This window comes from Lonchura striata, chromosome 4 (genome assembly GCF_046129695.1).
Source record: "Lonchura striata isolate bLonStr1 chromosome 4, bLonStr1.mat, whole genome shotgun sequence".
NCBI classification, from domain to species: domain Eukaryota; kingdom Metazoa; phylum Chordata; class Aves; order Passeriformes; family Estrildidae; genus Lonchura; species Lonchura striata.
The window spans coordinates 22,761,568-22,781,193 of NC_134606.1; the positions used below are offsets into that span (position 1 = coordinate 22,761,568).

Here is a 19,626-nt window from a genome sequence, read left to right on the forward strand (position 1 = left end):
AAGATTCTGATAAAGTTAGTTTTAGAATTTGTGTGATTTCTGAGCAAGGCAATGGATGTATAAAAAGAAAAAAATTAATAGAGGAATAGATTGGGTCCAAGCACAGAAACCTAGGAAGCTTTGCAGAAGAAAAGGTGTGGCACACTTAGACTTGCTTTCTCCTATAAGGCAGTAGTTGGGTAACAAAAAACCATTGAGTTATGATTTGGAAGAAAGAATTAAAGAGGGATAATTTGTCCTTTTTTTCTTGCAACAGTCAGGACAGGTTTTTTTTTTTTTTGTTAGTGGGGAGCCTGAAGAGAGGAGAAATTTAAATGCTTTCTGTCCATAAAAGGCCAGAACCAAAGTTTGTGATAATGCCTAAAAGAAGGATTTTACATTCTTGCATCTGAAATTGCAGTCCAAAATATCCTGCTCAGTAATTAACTGACTTGGAAAATACTCACTCACTTCCTTTTCACCTGTGAAAACCTAAGATATTTTTGTTTTTCAAGTTCCCCCAGTCCTGTGTAGCACAATGGATCAGCACTGCCTTGTCAAGAGTGAATAGGTTTCTGCATGCTGCTCAGCCTGTTTTGGAATCCAGAAACAGTGCAATGAGAAGTCAAGCTACAATAGCTGTACTCTAAACAACACCTGCACACAGTGCAAGTATTAGGTTGGTTGATTGTTTAACACATCAAATCTGAGTAGAAGTAAGGAAGGTGGTATCTGACAGCTGTTTGACTATTAATAGTTTCTTAAGAAGTCAGATAGCTCAGTTCTTAGTGAATTCATACTTAGCTGACCAGTGGACTGAAGCAGACAGCAGACAACATTTCCTGATTGCTCTCAGTCAGATCCTGTGAGTCAAACACCACTTGTTTTTTGGTTGCCCAAGTTCAGAGTTTAAGCAGAGCCTTGTGCTTAGAGCTGCCTGTTGGGCAGTCATAATCCCTCTCAAGCTGCAGGTGTCTGATGCTCTCCAAGGTTTTCATCCATCTGACACAGTGGGCAAGGAGACTGGACACCTCACTGCATCCCACTGTAGGGATTAAGTATCACTTAGAAATACACATAATGACATCTTATTTTTTATGTGCTCCTAAATATTTTTTGTTCTGTGCCAAGTCCAAGGCAGATCTGTGGTTAAGAATACCAGCATTAATCACTCTGCAGTTGCTGAAGAATGAATTTGAGGTTATGATGTGAATAAGCAGTACTCAGCATTGAGCATGACGACTGCATGCCCCTGTCTTGCTTAATACATAAGCCTCAGGCTACTTATGTGATAAAGTTTCCAAGCTCTTTGAGGAGCTGATTTTGAGGTTGGGAAATTCAGGACCAGAAAGCAAGGGGTTGAAACTATAGACCATTTGTTCTCTGAAATATCCTGTTCTTCCACAGAGAGTTCCTATAAGAAGAAGGAAAGAAAAGGCTAATGAGGAGGTTAAGAATGCTAGGAGATACACTGGCTCCTTCTTTTTGTCTTCAGAATCTCTGTCTGTAAAGGAAGAGGAATTTTCAGATTCTGGTTATAAAAAAAAACAGACATAGGACAAAGAGTGCCTGTATTCCCAGTGGAATGCTTTGATACTCTGCTCAAAAGGAGTCTCTGCTTTAAAAATAGAATGAGAGCAAGAGGAAATTGAACTTGTTCCCATCAGAAAGCAATGGTCTGCAAGCAACAAGAAAGAAAATCAGGGTTTTTACACATAACAGCTGTTGAAGTGATGAAATCCAGTTGGAAAAAAGCTTTCCAGAGAGGATCCCTGATTGACTTATGCAAGATCAGCTTGTTGTTGCCTCCAGAGACAAAGGAACTTTGCAAGTGCTTTCCCCTTCCTCTTCCTGTGATCTGGATAGACAATTTGGAAAGTTTAAGGTAGTAAGTGTTGATGTTTCTCTCTGTCAGAGCTCACTGCCTGTTCATTCAGCAAAACTAAAAGCACAGCTCCAGCTTACATACTCTCTAGGAAAAAGAACCAACAAAAAAGCAGCCAGTGGAAACAAATTAACTCAGTGGAATATGAATTCCTGTGAACTGTGTGTTTAAACTGTGGAAATAATTTTGATCACTTCTGAGATTCAATTTCACCGCCAGACATTTAATATCAGAGTGAAATAAATCACAATGGATATGTAGTGCTTCTGAATACTGGTACAGTTACATTCACTGATTTTAATTCATATATTTGTTCAGTTTAAATTTTATTTTGTAATACAAATAGTTAAATTAATTAAAGTGGAAAAGACAACTCTATCTCCCTTCTAATCTACTATAGCTCTCACTTGGAAGTACTTTTTTTGTATAGACAATTGGATCTTTGTTGTAGGAAAATTTCTGAAATATTAAATATTTTCAGATATTAAATGTGAAAGTTTTCTCCAAATTCTATCCACAAGTAGAATTATGTACACCTATAACATTTTGAGCTATTTTCCTGATTTCCAGAATTACCCATGGAGTGGAGTAAGTAACTTTGATCTTTCTCCTTATAAATCTTGTAGCCATCTTATATACGTCTGGCTTTCATGTTAGATAGACTATTTACACCTAATTAGTTTTTTCCTCTTAGGTCAGCTTTTTTATTTTTTTATTAGTCAGTATCTTTGGAGTACTGAGGTATAGCTTTGAAAGATTAGACCAAGCAATAAAAAAGAAGTATTAGCTCTTTTGTTTTGTTATCATGATGCCCGTTGCATGTATAATGACAAACTGTACTTTTGTTTTTGTTGGCATTTTAAATACTAAACTCAGACCTGTTTTGCAGTGCACCTCTTCCTTCTTTTTGTGACTTTCTCCCCTTTTTTGACCTAAAAATCCTTCTTCCCTTCCAATATGTTCTTCTAATCTACAGGTTTTTTTATTCAGATGCAATTCTTTCTTTTTAAATCATTAAACAAGACACTAAGGCTGATTTTCACGTTAGGCCCACTTAGACTTCTGTCTTTGTGGATTTATCACATTTTGTTCTCCAAGTGTTTTAGAGGTGTGTGTGATGGCAGACTAAAACCAGCATCCCATTAGCTGGCAATCTAGGAAACCACAGTGCATTTAATAAATTGTTTGTAACATTGTTATCATCATGAAGCTACTCTCAGTTTTAAGTGTGAATTTAGCTGCAGTTTGAGCTACCAAAAGACAAGAATATGTTGTGATTTTACTTTTCTGCTTTTGCTTGCTTTGTAAAGGTATATGGGGAGAGAGGATAGAAATAACATGACCCTTTTCTGTTACATCCAGGTTTTTCACTGTAATGGTGCTGATTGTGTGTTCATGGTGCTGATTGTGTTTCTACATTCTGCTCCTATTCCAGCCTAAACTGATCTGAATCCTTACAGAATATGCTGCAAATCCTCATATTATGAAGTAATCAGATATCAGTGTAGGATGTGTTACATATTATGAATTTCTTGTTTTGAAGTAAGGATTTGTTGCTGGAAATGACAGGATGAAAATTAGAAGATTGAATCCTATCAGAAAAAATATTGTTAGTGTAGCAAGGCATGTGTAATATTGTGGATTCTTTGTATGTTTTGCTCCCCCCCAGTCAAATCAGATCAATTGTGTAAAACCTATGAAGTAGCAAAATAAACTTAAAATAATCTATTTTACATCAACAATAAAATTGTTAGTGTTGTTTATTTCCTCTGAAAACTTATTGCCACATTTTCCTCTAGCAGTAATGAAAACAGCTACATGTGCCCAGTTATTGCAGTATGTGCTCTTTGCTTGACAACAGGAACAAACTCTGCATCTTTATAATTGTACTTCAGAAAGTATTTCTTCACTTTGCAGTGCCAAGATAGTAACACCCACAACCTTTCTCTCTGTCTGTACACTTACCTTAGTTGTTTCAGCACATCTGTCTGTGGGACTGAGTGATTGAGTTGGGGAAATCATCGGGGGTGAAAGTAATTCAGTACTTAAACTTTTTTTTTTGTTTTTCCTCCCAAATCAGTACTCCAGTGGGACAACTGAGAGATGGCATGAAGGGAGGGAAAGGAGGGGAGGACACAGCAGGTGTTCCATAAAATGTCTTCAAAGTATGATGCTGCCTCTATTAAAATACTTTTCTTTTTCAGGAAAACTTCATGGAAGTAATTAGAAATCAGGAATTTCTGTTATTGCCAGCCACTGAAATTGCTAAACTTTTAGCAAGTGATGACATGAATATTCCTAATGAAGAAACTATACTGAATGCTCTGCTTACATGGGTTCGACATGATTTGGAACAGAGAAGGAAAGATCTCAGTAAACTCCTGGCTTACATTAGACTGCCTCTGCTTGCTCCACAAGTAAATTGTTCAGTTCCTCTCTAGTTTATACCATGGTTACAGTAGGCATAATGTCTACAGCATAAATATACCGATAGTGACAAATCATAAAATTTATAGTGATCTGGATTCTTAGAGCTCCATGTAAGAACTTGGCATGTTGTACAGGCATGATAGTTTGTGTCTCTTTGTAACTGCAGCATATTCTGATCCTAGGATACAAGAAGAGAAGGAGCTTCTAGAAAAAGTTGTTTTTCTTACCTATAAAAATGCTTATCAAGGATATCTTAGTCAGTAGAAGCTGTGTCCTTTTAAAATTTTTTTCTGTATGGAACTTGAATGGTTTATTTCCTTCATGTAGAAATAGCTAGGAAATGCAATTTGAATTAATTGTTTGGAGTGATTTTTCTTCTGTTAATTCTTGATATGCCATCACTGGGTACTTCTTGTTCTTCCCAGTCAATACTTTTTCTCCTTCTTGGAGTTTGTTTAAATAGTTGTAAATTACTGTTTTCCTAGTCCCATAGGAATGACTATTCTTGTTAGTCTTGTACTGATTCCCTCGAAGGCAGGGAGGCCCTGCAGAGAGACCTCCACAGATTAGAGGATTGGGCAATCACTAACTGCACAAAGTTTAATAAGGAAAAGTGCCAGACTCTGCAAATGGCATGGGGCAACCCTGGATGTACAGACAGACTGGGGAATGAGGTGCTGGAAAGCAGTGCCACGGAAAGGGACCTGGGGGTCCTGGTCCATGTTAAGTTGAACATGAGCCAGCAGTGCCCTGGCAGCCAGGAGGGACAATCCTGTCCTGGGGGCATCAGGCACAGCATCACCAGCTGAGCAAGGGAAGGGGTTGTCCTGCTCTGCTCTGCGCTTGGGCAGCCTCACTTTGAATGTATTGTGCAATTTTTACCACAGTGTAAGGAGGATCTAAAGCTGTTAGAAAGTGTCCAAAGGAGGGTAACAAAGATGGTGAAAGGCCTTGAGGGGAAGCCCTCAAGTATAAGGAGTGGCTGTGGTCACTGTTCTGTTCAGCCTGGAGAAGAGGACCCTGAGGGGACACCTCCTTGCAGTTACAATTCACTTGTGAGAGAAAGGGGAGGAGGAGCAGACACCGATCTCTTCTCTGTGGTGCCCAGAGACAGGACCTGAGGGAATGGCGTGAAGTTGTATCACTGCAAATTTAGGTTGGGTATTAGAAAAAGGCTCTTCACCCAGAGGTTGGTTGGGCACTGGAATGGGCTCTTCAGGGAAGTGGTTACAGCACCAAGCCTGCCAGAGTTCAAGAAGTATTTGGACAATGCTCTCAAGCACATGGTGATCCTTGGGGATGTCCTGTGGGGTGCTGGGAGCTGGAGTCGATGATCCTTGTGGGTCCCTTCCAGCTTCACTTATTTTGTGATTCTGTGACTCCCTACCTGATAGCCAGTTTGTAAACTAAGTTTGATTGTTTTTATTTGCTTTTTCCTTTCTTATATTTCCTTGCTGGACCTTCTTTAGTAATATTTAGTATTTACTATATAGTCAAAGGATTTTGCTTTATAATTTTCAGTTTGTTTAGTGAGAATTCTCTCTTAAATGAAGAAAATAGGATTTTTATGGAACCAGAATAAGTAAAATTTATTAACATTAGAACAATTCATAATGATAAATCACATACATTACATTTTGTATATTACATCTAATCTGATGTCCTCTTGCTGGATAGTAAGATTCTCTACCAAGACTTTTAGTATTTCCATACTGATTATTATATATTCAAAAGCAGGATTTTCTCAGTTGTGGCCTTGACTTTGTCATTCACTTTTTCTAGAAACATAATTCAGAATAAGGCAATTGACAAGGAGAAAATATTTTTTTTGTTGAACATTCAATTAATTGATAACTAAATAACATCTGCTTTATTACTTTTACTTAATTGGCTGTAATTGAAACATCTTTAGAAACAAAGTTCAGAATTTATCCCATAAATATATACTGAAATCAAATTATGTCCACTCAGTAACTGATTAGGAAAATAGCAAGATGAAATACAGAAGCAAAATTATATTTTATTTACTATTTTATCTTTAATTTTTCATCTCATCTCCAAATATATACTTCTATTTCTAAAGCAAGATTTTTATTGTTTTAGAAGAAAACCTTTTTATTTATTACTTTCTTTAACAAATTAAAATGTTAGAGCTTTGATTTTAATATGGAAACATTTAGTAGATGAGTAAACTTATTTAAAGTGCCCAAAACAGTCTTAATGTTTTCAGAATTGTATTTTTCTTCATGATTATGCGACATTAGGCTATCTGACAGCAAATATAATTGAAAGCTTTTCAGTTTTATGGTTGATGAGTTAAAGGTATTGGAAAGAAATTAGATTAGAAAATTGAACAACTAGCTGAAACCAAAACCATTGCAAGCAGAGATGCAGATGCACATAAAAAATCTTCAGGAAGTACTGTGTAACTGTAGCACTGGAAGGAAAAATATTATAAATATTTGTTAGTTTTATTGGTTGGTTTTATGCATCTCTGTAGACATCTCTGGTTAGTGCAAGCAGTGTCCTAAATATTTGTACATTAATTTTTTCTAAAGATTAATATTTGTCAGCCTCTTAAGCTGTAAGGTGGCAAATATTACATCTCTGATAAATAATGAAAAAGATTATTTAGAAATTTCTGCATTACAAGATGGCTCAGATTCCTTTTAGACAGAAATTCTTAGTACTGGAGTGCCTGCACTACCTTTCTCCTTATCAGATTTGCAGTTATACTATGATTTCATGCTAACATGTCATTTGTAAATGCTGTTAGAAATGCTTTCAGTACAAGGACCTAGTAAATAATAAAACTTGGAAAAAATGTACTTTTAGTAAACCCATTCTAAGTTCTTTGAGTGAGGAATAATTACAGTAGTTTTAGTTTAAAGAGCCTGCAGACTAGATTGCATTTCTTTTTAAATGAAATAAAGTTGGTTTCAGAGACTGTGACTCTGTACGGTGAGAAATTCTTTATAGGTTGAGTGGGTTAGAAATGTAGGTTGCATCTTTTTGCAGAACTCACATTCACACATAGTGTCACTTTAAATACTACATGCTGCTTGCCCATCAGAAAAATATATTGAAAGTTTGAATTGGTCATGTTGTGTACAGGCCTTACTTTTCAAGCTTGTAGCTCTGAGAGTGTCTGATTTAGGACAATAGGAATTAATTGATTTCTTTTTTATTTTTAAACCATGTGCAATTCTATAGCATTGCACACTGGCAATTAAAAGGCAGCTTTTAGTTTATTATTTTATAATCACAGTGTCCCTGTGAAGTGACACAAGTGATCCTTTGGGTCAAAAGAAGAAACAATGGAAGGTATGAAAGTAAATAATGAGATTAAGTTCCCTCTACTAATTTACATGAAAAAACACTTCGTTTGCTATTTTAAATAGTGAGAATTTCAGCCACTTTGAGAAATGCTGCAGAAATCTCAGTTTTCTGAAGGGCCTTGAAAAGGTTTTTTATTCTCTCTGTGATGGTTAGTTATGTTTTCTGTCATATTTTGTGTTATTTTTCCTGATACTGAGGTGTTCAGGCTTAGCCATCTGTACTTACTTGTAGCCCTTCTGGAAACATGGTTATCGTATTTGCCACTTTGCAGCCCTAAGGCAGCTTTATTATATAACCATATTGTGCACATCTGTTTCACAGCAAGTCCCTTTAGTGCTTCTGATGCCTGATGTCACAGCAGTTTTGTACCTGTTAGTGGCTGGCAGTTAACAGCTCAATAAAGACATCTCATTCTGGTTTGTGGACTTGCATGGCTAATATTCACAAAGTGTTCGGATTTTGGCTTTTCAGAGGCATCTGCTTTTTTTTCTCTTTTTCTGACAAATGTCCAAATCCCAGTGGAGCACTTAATTTATTTTTTCGCTGTTATTCATGCCATGTTGTGTAGCTCAGAAAAATGCCTGTTTCCTGATTTCTAATAATTAGAATGACTCTCAACCTAATATTTTTTTTCCTTCAGTGTGATAAATATGGAGTACAAACCACTCCAGAATCTTTGAACTTAAAAACTTCTGTTAGTAGTCTTTAGTTGAATTTTATTTAATCCATATTTAAGATTTAAAAGTTGCCAAATTTGCTTGTAAGCTTGATATAAAAATTTTAACAAAGGCTTTTATTAAGTGATACACTGTGATCTTGATCACTCTCAGGGTGAGGAACAAAATATATATTAAAATATTCAGAATGTGCTGAAAGGGCTTTTACAGACCTCTGCATTGGGTGGATTTGGGAATAAAAGCATAAGGTTGAAATGACTTACATACCCAGAATCTGTTTCCATTTTCTTGAACATTCTTGCACAGCAGTGGAACTTGAGGAGTTTATGTTTCCTTCCTTTGGACCATGAAGCTTAAATAATCAATTAAGATCAGACGGCCTCCCTCTTTAAATATTTATTTGTTTGTTTGTTTGTTTATTTATTTGACAGTTTTTCTCAAAATATGAATGTTCTGTTTATTAGAAGTTTATTTTTACTCTAGCCTTTTTTTATACAATCATTTTGAAAATACAGAGACTTTAAATCAGGCAGTGAAAGTATTTGTATAAAATATTATCTTGGTAATCATGGTTTTATTTTTCATGTGGTTTATAGCAATATAGCTTGTTTTATTTGCTTTCTTTTTCACAGTTTTTGGCAGATATGGAGAACAACGCACTCTTTAGGGATGACATTGAATGTCAAAAACTCATTATGGAAGCAATGAAGTACCATCTGTTGCCAGAGAGACGACCTATGTTGCAAAGCCCTCGCACCAAACCTAGAAAATCTACAGTGGGCGTTTTGTTTGCAGTTGGAGGAATGGATGCAACAAAAGGTATTGGTTTATGTAATGTTTAGCTGATGAGCTGTTTTAGTTCTTTTTAAAAAAAATGTTTGGTAGATTTTTTTACAGCCTGTTAAATCTAAAATTCAAGGACTCCGCAGTACAGAACATGAAATATCTAAAGTGTATACTGTTTATTAGGTTAAAAAAAAAAGTATGTCTTTGAAACTGCTGTAAATATTCTGGAATCTAGAGTTCTGATTTGAAATTACCATAGAAATAGCTGATTACTGAGTAGTGAAATGTTTAATTGAATACAAACTAATTTTATTTACTGAAGGGGGTAGTAATTTGGAAAAGGAGGAAAAGATCTGAAAGGCCACAAAGGTGACCTACACATGCTTAAAAAAAAAAAAAGCCAAAACAACAAAAATATTTTGACTAATTGTTACATAGTTCTGTCACAACTACTTGGATTATGTTTTTCATAGAAAATTTCATACTTTTTAATGGTAGTTAGAAGGGATCTGGTAAGTTAGAAAAGTTACCGCAAAATAAAGTGTTTTCTTTAATTTGTTGTTTTAAAGCTGTTTCTTGGTAGTTCATGTTACATACCATCAGCTTGTTTGTCTAATATTACAGAACAGTCGATTTCAATATATAATTGCATTCCACATGGTTTGTTTATGTCCCTAATATTTCTATTTCTAAAGGCTTGATTCTGTAAAGCAGTTACAAAACCTGTGTTTTGTCTTGAAAAGCACCAAGAAAGTTGTCCTTTGTAATGGGGCAGGTAATTGCTGAGGAAGTCAAAAAAGACTATTTGTCTACACAGACTTAAGAATATACTGCGGGATATCATGGTGTCTTGTAGGAATCATTATATTGCTAAAATAAAAACTATCCTAATGCTTCAGAACTATTATTTTTCTGTATATAACTTGCATATGTTGTCATTCAGGAGCTACAAGCATTGAAAAATACGAACTTCGTACCAACACATGGACTCCAGTTGCAAACATGAATGGACGAAGATTACAGTTTGGAGTTGCAGTCTTAGATGATAAATTGTTTGTTGTTGGTGGCAGAGATGGACTGAAAACATTGAATACTGTGGAGTGCTACAACCCTAGATCAAAAACTTGGAGTGTAATGCCACCAATGTCTACTCATCGTCACGGTCTTGGTATGTACAGTTCTGTACAGGCAGACTGCATATTTTTAAACGCTTACCTGGTTTAGGATTGGACAAAATCATTCAGAAATAAAGTTAAGGGGGGAGGCTGGAAATTTTGTTTCGTTACCAACTGTTTATTCAATGTCCTTTCTCCTTCAGATTATATTGAAGATTGTATTTAGTAGCATCAGCTACCAAAAGGAATGTTGGTTTTTTTTCTTTTCAGTTTTGTGGTGCACACTGGACTGTCACTAAGAAATTCTGATCTTTATTCCTCTTAATTGTCTGATCTTTATTTCTCTTAATTGTTTTAATATCTGTATTTTAGGAGTAGCTGTACTGGAAGGTCCCATGTATGCCGTAGGAGGCCATGATGGCTGGAGCTACCTGAATACAGTGGAAAGATGGGACCCACAGGCTCGTCAGTGGAACTTCGTAGCTAGTATGTCAACTCCCAGGAGCACTGTTGGTGTAGCAATTTTAAATGGAAAGTATGTGAAGGAGTTTCTGTTTTTAAATTTAAAATATCATTATTTTAATGTAATTAGAAGACCATCTTAAATTACTGTTAATAATTTCTCTTGATAGATACCAGTTAGTAGCATTTAGAGACAAGTTCCTTCATTCACAGAAGAGATACTGTGCTAGGTCAAGCAAGCCTCTCCACAGCATTACAGCTGTATATCAAGTGTACCAGGGCCCTCATTATCCTAGTGACCATCAGCTGGACTTGCTCCAGTAGGGCAAGATCTTTCTTATACCAAGAACCTGCTGCATTACAGTATGAAATTTGGCAGACAATAATCTCCCTTGCATTCCAGCTAGTCCCCAGAGATCAGAAGGGCTGTATGCAGCTGGGCCTAATTTCTGTTTATAAGCAGTTCAGTGCTGTAAGTCTGGTTGCATTCAATACTTTAACAATCACAGATCCACAAACAGTGTGGTTTTTTGAAGTTACAGAAATGCAGATTTGGAGCAGCTGATTATGAATACACTTACTGCATCAGCACTAAATATACTAAGGCAAATCAATGATTAACCAAGCTAAGTTAGCAATTCAAACTAAATTAACAAATACAGTCTCTTGCTTCACTCTTAATCAAGCTGAGTTTCACTTGGGTATGCACATATACAGTTGGAAATGCAATTTTTACTAAAGAAGTGCCCCTGCTTTGGGAGTGGAGAGAGGTGCAAGCCATATTTTGCCGGGATGACACAGCAAACAAAAGCTACTGATTTACTGAGTAGTATTGTGATTGTGGCAGAATATTTACACTCTATTGTCCACAAATTTTCACTTCCTGCTTATGTACTAAATGTGCATCTCCCTTGACCTACTTGAATGCTGTCAGGTAAAAAAAAATATTATTTTGGAAGCCTAATCACTGGCAAATTAATACTGCTGAAAGACATCTACAAAGGGTTCTCTAAGATCTGGAATAAGCTAAGAATGAGTGGAAATTCTCACTGCCTACAGGAAGGAGGGATGAATTAGAGCCTCACATTTCCCTATTATTATAGAACATTGCTTAGACTGTTAATGGAGGCAACAACAAAAGACCACTACAGCTGACCTTTTTAAATCACATGCAGCATTTCAGATGCAGGAGCAGTAACTTCTGCACTTTCCTGTAATGTCTGTCTGTAACTTGGTAAGTTTCAGTGATTGGATCAAAACTTTCATATAGAGAAGTTGATATGGCTTTCTCTGTGTCCAGAATGTGAAATCACTGCATAAATGATCAAAACTCTCTCCATGTTTTGAGGGAAGGCAAAGTTGGGAGCTCCATAAATGTTATGTTGCATAAAGGATTTATTTTAGTCATAAACATTATGGAACTACAACAAATTTTTACAGAAACCTTCAGTACATTCCTTACCTTAAACAAGTTGTATTACTAAACAAAGAAACTTCCATTGATTTGTTTTTTTTAAAGCTTATTAAAATTGTTACTGAGAAGGACTAGATCAACCATATTTACAAGATGTTTGTATTTAAGTTTGTTAGTCAGTATATTAAAAAAACTAAATACTAGCCAAACTGAGGACATCTTGAATAGTGCTTCATGGTAACCATTGTAAATTCACACTATCATTATCGACAGTATCTAATGTTTGTTTGATTATGTAGCCATTCTTAAGCTCTGAAATATTTTGAGATGATTTCTCACTGGATTTTACTTCTCTTGCTTCCTTTTTAGAATGGCTTCTGTGTTCCTACTTTTCCAAATAATAGTGCTGGGCATGTCTGCTGCTATGCCTAGATTGCTCACAAATTCTGTTCATAAGCTCTTTATGAAGTTTGATTATTTGATTAGTTTTAAAGGCTAATTTGTGATTGAGTCCTCCTAAAACATTTTTTTTATTATTCATTTCAGTCAGCCCTTGCAAATAATTGAAATCCTTTGTACCAAATACTAGAAAACTTTTTCTTAGGACTAAGCTAATTGGGCCACCTAGTGGGTGTGAGGGATTTAAGGCAGTGCTGTCAGTCATGAATTAAAACCCAGGTCCAGAAAAGCACGTGAATGCCTAAGATGAGGCAGGGTAGAGATGGTGCATGCACAGATCCACTACTGAATTTGTCCTTCTGACCCTGCAAGTCACATATCTAATTTTGAAATTGTTAACTACAGGCATAAGTTGGAATATAAATACTGTGTAAGACATCCCATTTTCTGTAAATTATTGTTGTATGCTTTGATTGTTACAACAGGAAAAGATTGGAACAAAATCTTGCCTGAGTTTTCACAACAGAGAAGTCTACTGAAAGTTGAAAGTCTCCTTCTAAACTTCCCTTTTCAACAAATTTTGAATCCTTCATGTTTCACTAGAATCTGTCTTATTCAGACAACATTTATTTTCTTCTTTTTTTTTTTTTTTTTGTTTTACTTTGTAGACTTTATGCAGTTGGTGGTCGAGATGGAAGTTCTTGTCTTAAGTCAGTAGAATGTTTTGATCCTCATACAAACAAATGGACTCTCTGTGCTCAGATGTCAAAAAGAAGAGGTGGTGTAGGCGTAACCACCTGGAATGGGTTCTTGTATGCAATAGGTGGCCACGATGCTCCAGCATCCAACTTAACATCCAGGCTGTCAGACTGCGTAGAAAGGTAATATCCTGATGGAGACATATCCTGCCATGGAATTCTAATAGTGCTAGTCTATTGAGGGATTTGTGGGAAGAGCTGTAAGGAGGAACCCAGTGAAACAGGTGTGTTACTGTTAGCATGAACAGAGGAAAATTACGTATAGAAATATGCTGTATAGGCATACTATGATTTAAAATGTTACCAGGACAGATTATTTAAAGCAAATTCTTCTTAATTCAATTTATCTAGATTATTTTAACAATCTCACTGAATGAATTATGTTTGATAACTGAAACAACGTGGAATTGAATGCTTTAAAAATTGTGCATATCTTCTTTCACACAAGAAGTCTGAATCTATTAATATAATAACTTTCAAAGGAGTTAACAGTAAGGTTTTGTGGATTTTTATATATCTAATTCTTTCTTGTTCCCTGTAATGACACTGGAAAACTGTCATGTGATTCAGTCATTCCTAGTTTGGTATATCTTTCTGTGAAGTGATTAATGAATTACTGTATCACAAATTGCAGAAGCACATACAAGCCATAAAATAATTTTAAAACATAGTAAGTAATTCATAATTCAATTTATTAAATCTTTACTGGCATTTTAGGTATTTCTGAACTATGCCTTAATTCTCTCCCTGCTCCTCCACCACCAGCTGTAAAACTTTTCTTCTTTCCTGTTACCTCCCAACACTTACAGTAAGTCCTCATTGCCCATATTCTTCTTTTACTAAATTTATTAATGCCAGGACATATATTATACCCTTAACCCCCAAAAACCTGAAACAAAATACACAAAACAAAACAACAACAACAAAAACTACACCACAAACATCCACCACAAGAGAGCTGTAGTTTTCAAACTTTCAGAGTCCTAGTAGACCTGAAAATAGTGTGGCCATGGCCCTTAACCTGTGGAAGTTCCACTGAAAAGACTCCAGAAAGGTTTGCAGATAGGAAGCTACTTCTCAACAAATACCAAATTTTTAGGGCTATACATATAATCAGAAACCCAAGAGAAGCAGTAAGTCTGTGTATTTTTGTACATATGCATTTTCTGAAACAAAGTTACAGAACCTATGACCTTAATAAATAGGAATAATCTTTTAATGCATTTTGTCCTTGCTCTTTAAGTGATTTGAAATGGAAGACCATCAAATTCAAAGCACTAGTTCCTTTAAAAAATTAAATAATTAAGAAATATTAATTTTAAAAAGCAGGCTTTTATAACCACACTAAACTTTTAAATTATATTTTGCAATGGAAGTTCCTATTCTCAGATAAATACAATTGCTTAGAAATTATAAAATAATTGAAAAAGTAATTTCTACATTTTAGCTTACTAATCACCCTCTTCTATTTGGATGTGTGCTTCAAGTGGTGTTTTCATGTTACACTTATGCTTGCATGTATTTTGTGCAATACTTTGACTAGCGGACAGCAAATAAAATTGTTAGAGCTCTATGTATCTATGCTCTTCATGCAAAAAAATTAAGACTACTGTCTTTCAACTTGTTTTTCAGAAATATGATCTTAGCCAAATAAATATTTTCTTTGTACTGTTTTTAGAGCCCTTCAGAGCTCTGTAATTGCATTAGTTCTGCTGTAAGCATCTGCAATCTTAAAAAAGATTGTCTCTTAGTCAGATTAAAATATATTCCTTGCCATAAGCATAGCATGGAGTCTCCTTTGTAGTTCTCAATTTGACTTGTAAAGAATGTTGATAATGTTGTAGAACCATACAATTTTTTTCATTAAACCATCTGCTGTTTACTGTGCTGATATTTCTAATTTCAAAAGTGTTGTAAATTGTCTCAAGGGTTTTGCATTTCCCATATAACTTTCTCAAACCATTTTTGGGGGTCATCTTTTTGAAATTGGTAATCTTAATAATGGTAATCTTATTACCAAACCAAATTTTACCAGCCTGTGCTTTGACGTACTTAAAGCAAGCACTTGGTCTACTGTGGTGTAGCAGCAGAACTGTTTGTGGCATGGTATGTTTAGACATACAAAATGTAGTAAGAGCAGCTGTATGTGGCTGTATGACTATTTGGAAAGCAGTATGAAGTAGATACCTGGCTAGCAGTGACTTGTGTTACCAGATTACTAAAGAAATGGCTTCAAAGGAGAGGAATTGAGGAGGGAAAGTCCTTTGAAATTGACACCCAGATCTTTACTGTCCTGTTTTCTACTACCTTGACAGCATCAATTCCAGTACATTTTTTTGTTGTTGTTGAATTTTGGTAACAGTTTTAGAGCATAACACAAATTATCTTTTAGGTATGATCCCAAAACAGATATGTGGACTGCTGTGGCCTCTATGAGCATTAGCAGAGATGCAGTGGGAGTGTGTCTTCTTGGTGACAAGCTGTATGCTGTTGGAGGATATGATGGTCAAACATATCTTAATACCGTGGAGTCTTATGATCCCCAGACAAATGAATGGACACAGGTATAGCTTCTAATCAGATCATACACTACTATTAATATTGTTATTTCAAATGTGCCTACTTTTGCAAGGAGAATTCAAATATTCCTTCTCTAAAAAGCAGTTTCTTTCTCGTCTGTTGAGTCTCTTTTTTTCCTTTGTGTACCATCTTGAGATGACTTCTCTTGAACAGAGAGTTGTTAATTTGTTGTTAATAAACTGCCCTCCTTCCTTTTGCAAGAGTATAGCTATTTTCTTTGACAATTTCAGCTACTTTTAATAAAATGTATTGCCACATTCCCCAAACTGTCACAAAGGATTCTGTTTACATTATTTCCTGTTCTGAAGATAAATGTAGATTAGTTTTAGCTCTAATATGTCTCTCAACATTCATATCGTTAAGGTTTTGGTCATTTTTTCATAAATAGTCCCTTCCAGAGGTGAATGCTGTGTACAGTGTATGTAGGTTCCAGAAAGCCTTTACCCATTTTTCTTTTTGCAGTTTTAAAATAAAAATAATTTTACAGTTCATGCTCAGAAACCATTACTGTCAGTTCAGAATTTGGTTCCTTTTATATAGCTCTAGGAATGTGTAGCTCAGTGGGAATAGCACACACAAGGACATCCTGAGCTGACTGTCCTTTGGTGTCTAATGCCATTTGAAATACCCTAAAGCATCTACATCCACAAAAGGTTGGCAGATACAGCACAGACTCTATGGGACACCAAGGCCATCCTGGAGTCCAGCTGCAGACCAGGATGAATGCCCAAGCTCATCTGTAATAGCATCAGACACCAGTATTTAGGCAACTGAATTCTGAGCCACTTGAATATGTCATTCTAGTAACAGCCCCAAATTCTTAATTCAAAAAGAGAACTAAACTGCTGTTTATAAAAATTCCTGGAACACAAAAAAACCTCAATTGTTCATTTCCCTGCATTTCATATTACTGCAAGCTCTTAAAACACAAGTCATCAAGGAGGATCATCAGAGCTTGGGTATTCACTGGTATGGTAATGATAACCCATGGCATTGTTAGTCCTGCTAAAGAAAAAAAAAGTATATCAGAGGACAGAAATTGCTTCTCACCAGAGGAGAGAAACTGTGCTTCTCACCATTGCATCATGTCTAGGTGGTGACCATCTGTATGTACCTTGATATCCTTAGCTTTGACCCCCTATATCTCACCAAATGCCACAATCCCAGTGTATAGGATAGTTTCAAACCCTTCCCAGAGGGATTGGGAAATATTTGTGTACCTTCCTTCTCTTGTTATTTCAGCAGTCTGCCACCTTTTCATCTTAATGCAACTCAGGAGAAGGCAGTGGAATTTTCTCAGGCGAAGGCTGTCAGAGTCACAGACAGCTCTGTAAAAGTTTATTGTTCCTGGGAAAAAAAAGAAATAGGGGAGTTGGCATAAACAGCCTTTTTTGTCTTCAGGATAGTCTCTGTACCACTCGGTGTGCTACTCACATACATTGCAATACTATGAAGGTTAAAAGGGGAAGCAAAGGGGAGTGTTAGAAACTACTGCCCACTGTTCCAAGTCCAGCAGAATCTCAGCAGAAAAGGGTCTTGCCAGAAGTAAATTGTTTGCAATTAAAGAATAAAGACTGGTGATTTTTTTCTAATTTCAAGAACTCTTAACAGGATTTTATCAAATAATCAAGTATAAAGGAGAGGTTGCCCCTATAATTTTAGGCATTTTTGGTTTCTGAGAAATGCATTAGTTTACCAACCTTTACTCAATTTTCTGACTGTCTAGATCAGGTATCCAGTTTGTACTAAAACAAAGGTTTCTTTTTTTCTGTAATACTGAATAAATGAAATTATCAATAAGAATTTCTTGATGTCCTTAGAGCTTGCTATTGTTTTCAGAGTGCTTCACTCTGTTACTGAAAATATCTTTACCTTTTCTTTGTGTTTGTATCCAATTTTGAACCAATGTGTAAGTCATGTTAACAGAGCATGGGTAATACAGTCATTCTGCTGCAGCCATATAATGAGGGGGAAATAGTTGTAAATTAGGGGGAAATAGTTGTAGTTGTAAATACAGATGACTGTATTTATCTCACAGATGGCTTGTTTGTTTACAGGTTGCACCACTGTGCTTAGGAAGAGCTGGAGCATGTGTTGTGACTGTAAAACTCTGAATTATTTTCTCTGGGAAGGTGAATTCTCCCGTGCAGATTCAGAGGATTGCTTTTTCCTCAAGCAAACTATGAGTGCACCAATAAACACCAGGTGCAGGACATTTACCATGGAAAAGTGTTTGGTCTGAAGCTAACATGATGTTCTTATGGACCAATATTAAGCACCTTTTAAAAACTTTTGTTATGCATATGTTACAAGAATTCTACTTGTAAGCAAGTCAGCTGCAACCTGCCAGTTGGTAATAGAGGACTTCTGTTTAGGAAGTGCTAAGAAAATGAGTGAACTCACTATAATAATCAAATATTATGGTTCCAGGGCCTTGATTTTCCTAAATGCAGAGCAATGATGCTATAAATGGATATACTTTCATTTAATGGGGTCTATCTCTGGATGAAACAAGTTATAGGATTGGACCCCATCGATTTAATTTGCTTGTAATAAATGCAAGTAGGTATCTGAGTAACTACAAGGCAGGCTAACAAACCAATGCAAACCATTGTAAATGGCAGGTGTGTGATGCCTGCCTTGGAAATGAAGTTGTGTATTTGGTGAATCTTTTGCACTTTTTATCATCATTCCTAGTTTAGCAAACTTTTTATTTAACCAAAGCCTTATTTTAAATAGTCTTATGCTAACAGAAACCTACTATTTGGTAATTTCTGACAGATATTTTTGACATCCAGTGTACTTTTTGGATTTTCAGAGTTGTTATGCAAGATGCAGAACATCATACCTTTTTCTCTGCTTTGGTTCTTGTATTTACTTTGCTGTTTGTATGTGTTATTGGAAAAATTCTGAAGTGTGATTAACAATTAATCAATTTAAGTTTAATATTTGCACTTTGGAATTTTTGAAGCATTCCATTACATCTAGACTTATTACATTTTTAAATGAGGCTTTGCACTACTATAAGAAGTATAATTTTATATGATGAAGAAATTGTCTGTCTTTCCTGTAAGGTTATTTAAAAATGTAAAGGGCCCAATCCTGCCAGATGCTCAGCTGCCACCATTTAAGCATGTTCAGCATCTTACAGGACTGTGATGTGTGCCTCGCAGGGCTGTATCAAATTTGTTACCTTATTTAACAGTTAGCTAATTTTTTCAGATACTTTATAATTTGCCTTTCTCGAGCACTCTGCTGTTACACTGAATTGCTTTGAACGGTCTAAATGTTCTCGGGAGAAGCCTTTTTGTATTTGTTTTTACGTGCCTTGTCCCTTAAGTTCTCCGAACAGCACCGCGCGTGAAAAAACGGGAATATGTGAACTCATTGAATGTTTTGGGTTTGTTTTTTTTTTTAAACTTTGAAGTGCCCGATACCCAAAGTCCTTTGTACATTTGTAATTTTAAGCGTGTGTTTTAACGCTCTCGGCGAACTATTTATTGTTTTAAAAGAAATCGGTGACACTTTGTGATGAAGCTTTGCAGTTGGAATACAGCTGATCTCAAGAGGCTTTGCTGGCGGGTGTGTGCCTTTATTCTCTCGCTTAGAAGCCCGTTCTGCCTGCCTACGGTCTAAAATCGCTCCTTTTCCTCCGAGAGCTGCGCGCACCGCGCTCTGGGGCCGCGGCCTCACGCAGAGCTCCTCCCGCCGGCTCCCCCCGCCGAGCTCCTCCCGCCGGCTCCTCCCGCCGGCTCCCCCCGCCGAGCTCCCCCCGCCGAGCTCCCCCCGCCGAGCTCCTCCC

General features: G+C 36.2%; 1 protein-coding gene across 5 annotated transcripts in view; it reads left to right on the plus strand.

Moving 5' to 3' along the window:
• The window catches only part of KLHL5 (kelch like family member 5), a 47,695-nt gene extending 28,300 nt beyond the window's left edge, over positions 1–19,395 (plus strand). For 4 of the 5 annotated variants that reach the window (XM_021533175.3, XM_021533176.3, XM_021533172.2 and 1 more), the window contains 7 exons: positions 4,069–4,281; positions 8,943–9,129; positions 10,040–10,264; positions 10,584–10,746; positions 13,155–13,367; positions 15,637–15,808; positions 17,882–19,395. In XM_021533175.3, the coding sequence (XP_021388850.1) occupies positions 4,069–4,281; positions 8,943–9,129; positions 10,040–10,264; positions 10,584–10,746; positions 13,155–13,367; positions 15,637–15,808; positions 17,882–17,938 (1,230 nt within the window). In that variant the 3' untranslated portion in view covers positions 17,939–19,395. The remainder of the gene's footprint in view (positions 1–4,068; positions 4,282–8,942; positions 9,130–10,039; positions 10,265–10,583; positions 10,747–13,154; positions 13,368–15,636; positions 15,809–17,881) is intronic. The other variant, XM_021533174.3, reaches the window with a different exon arrangement.
• The last annotated feature ends 231 nt before the right edge of the window (positions 19,396–19,626 follow it).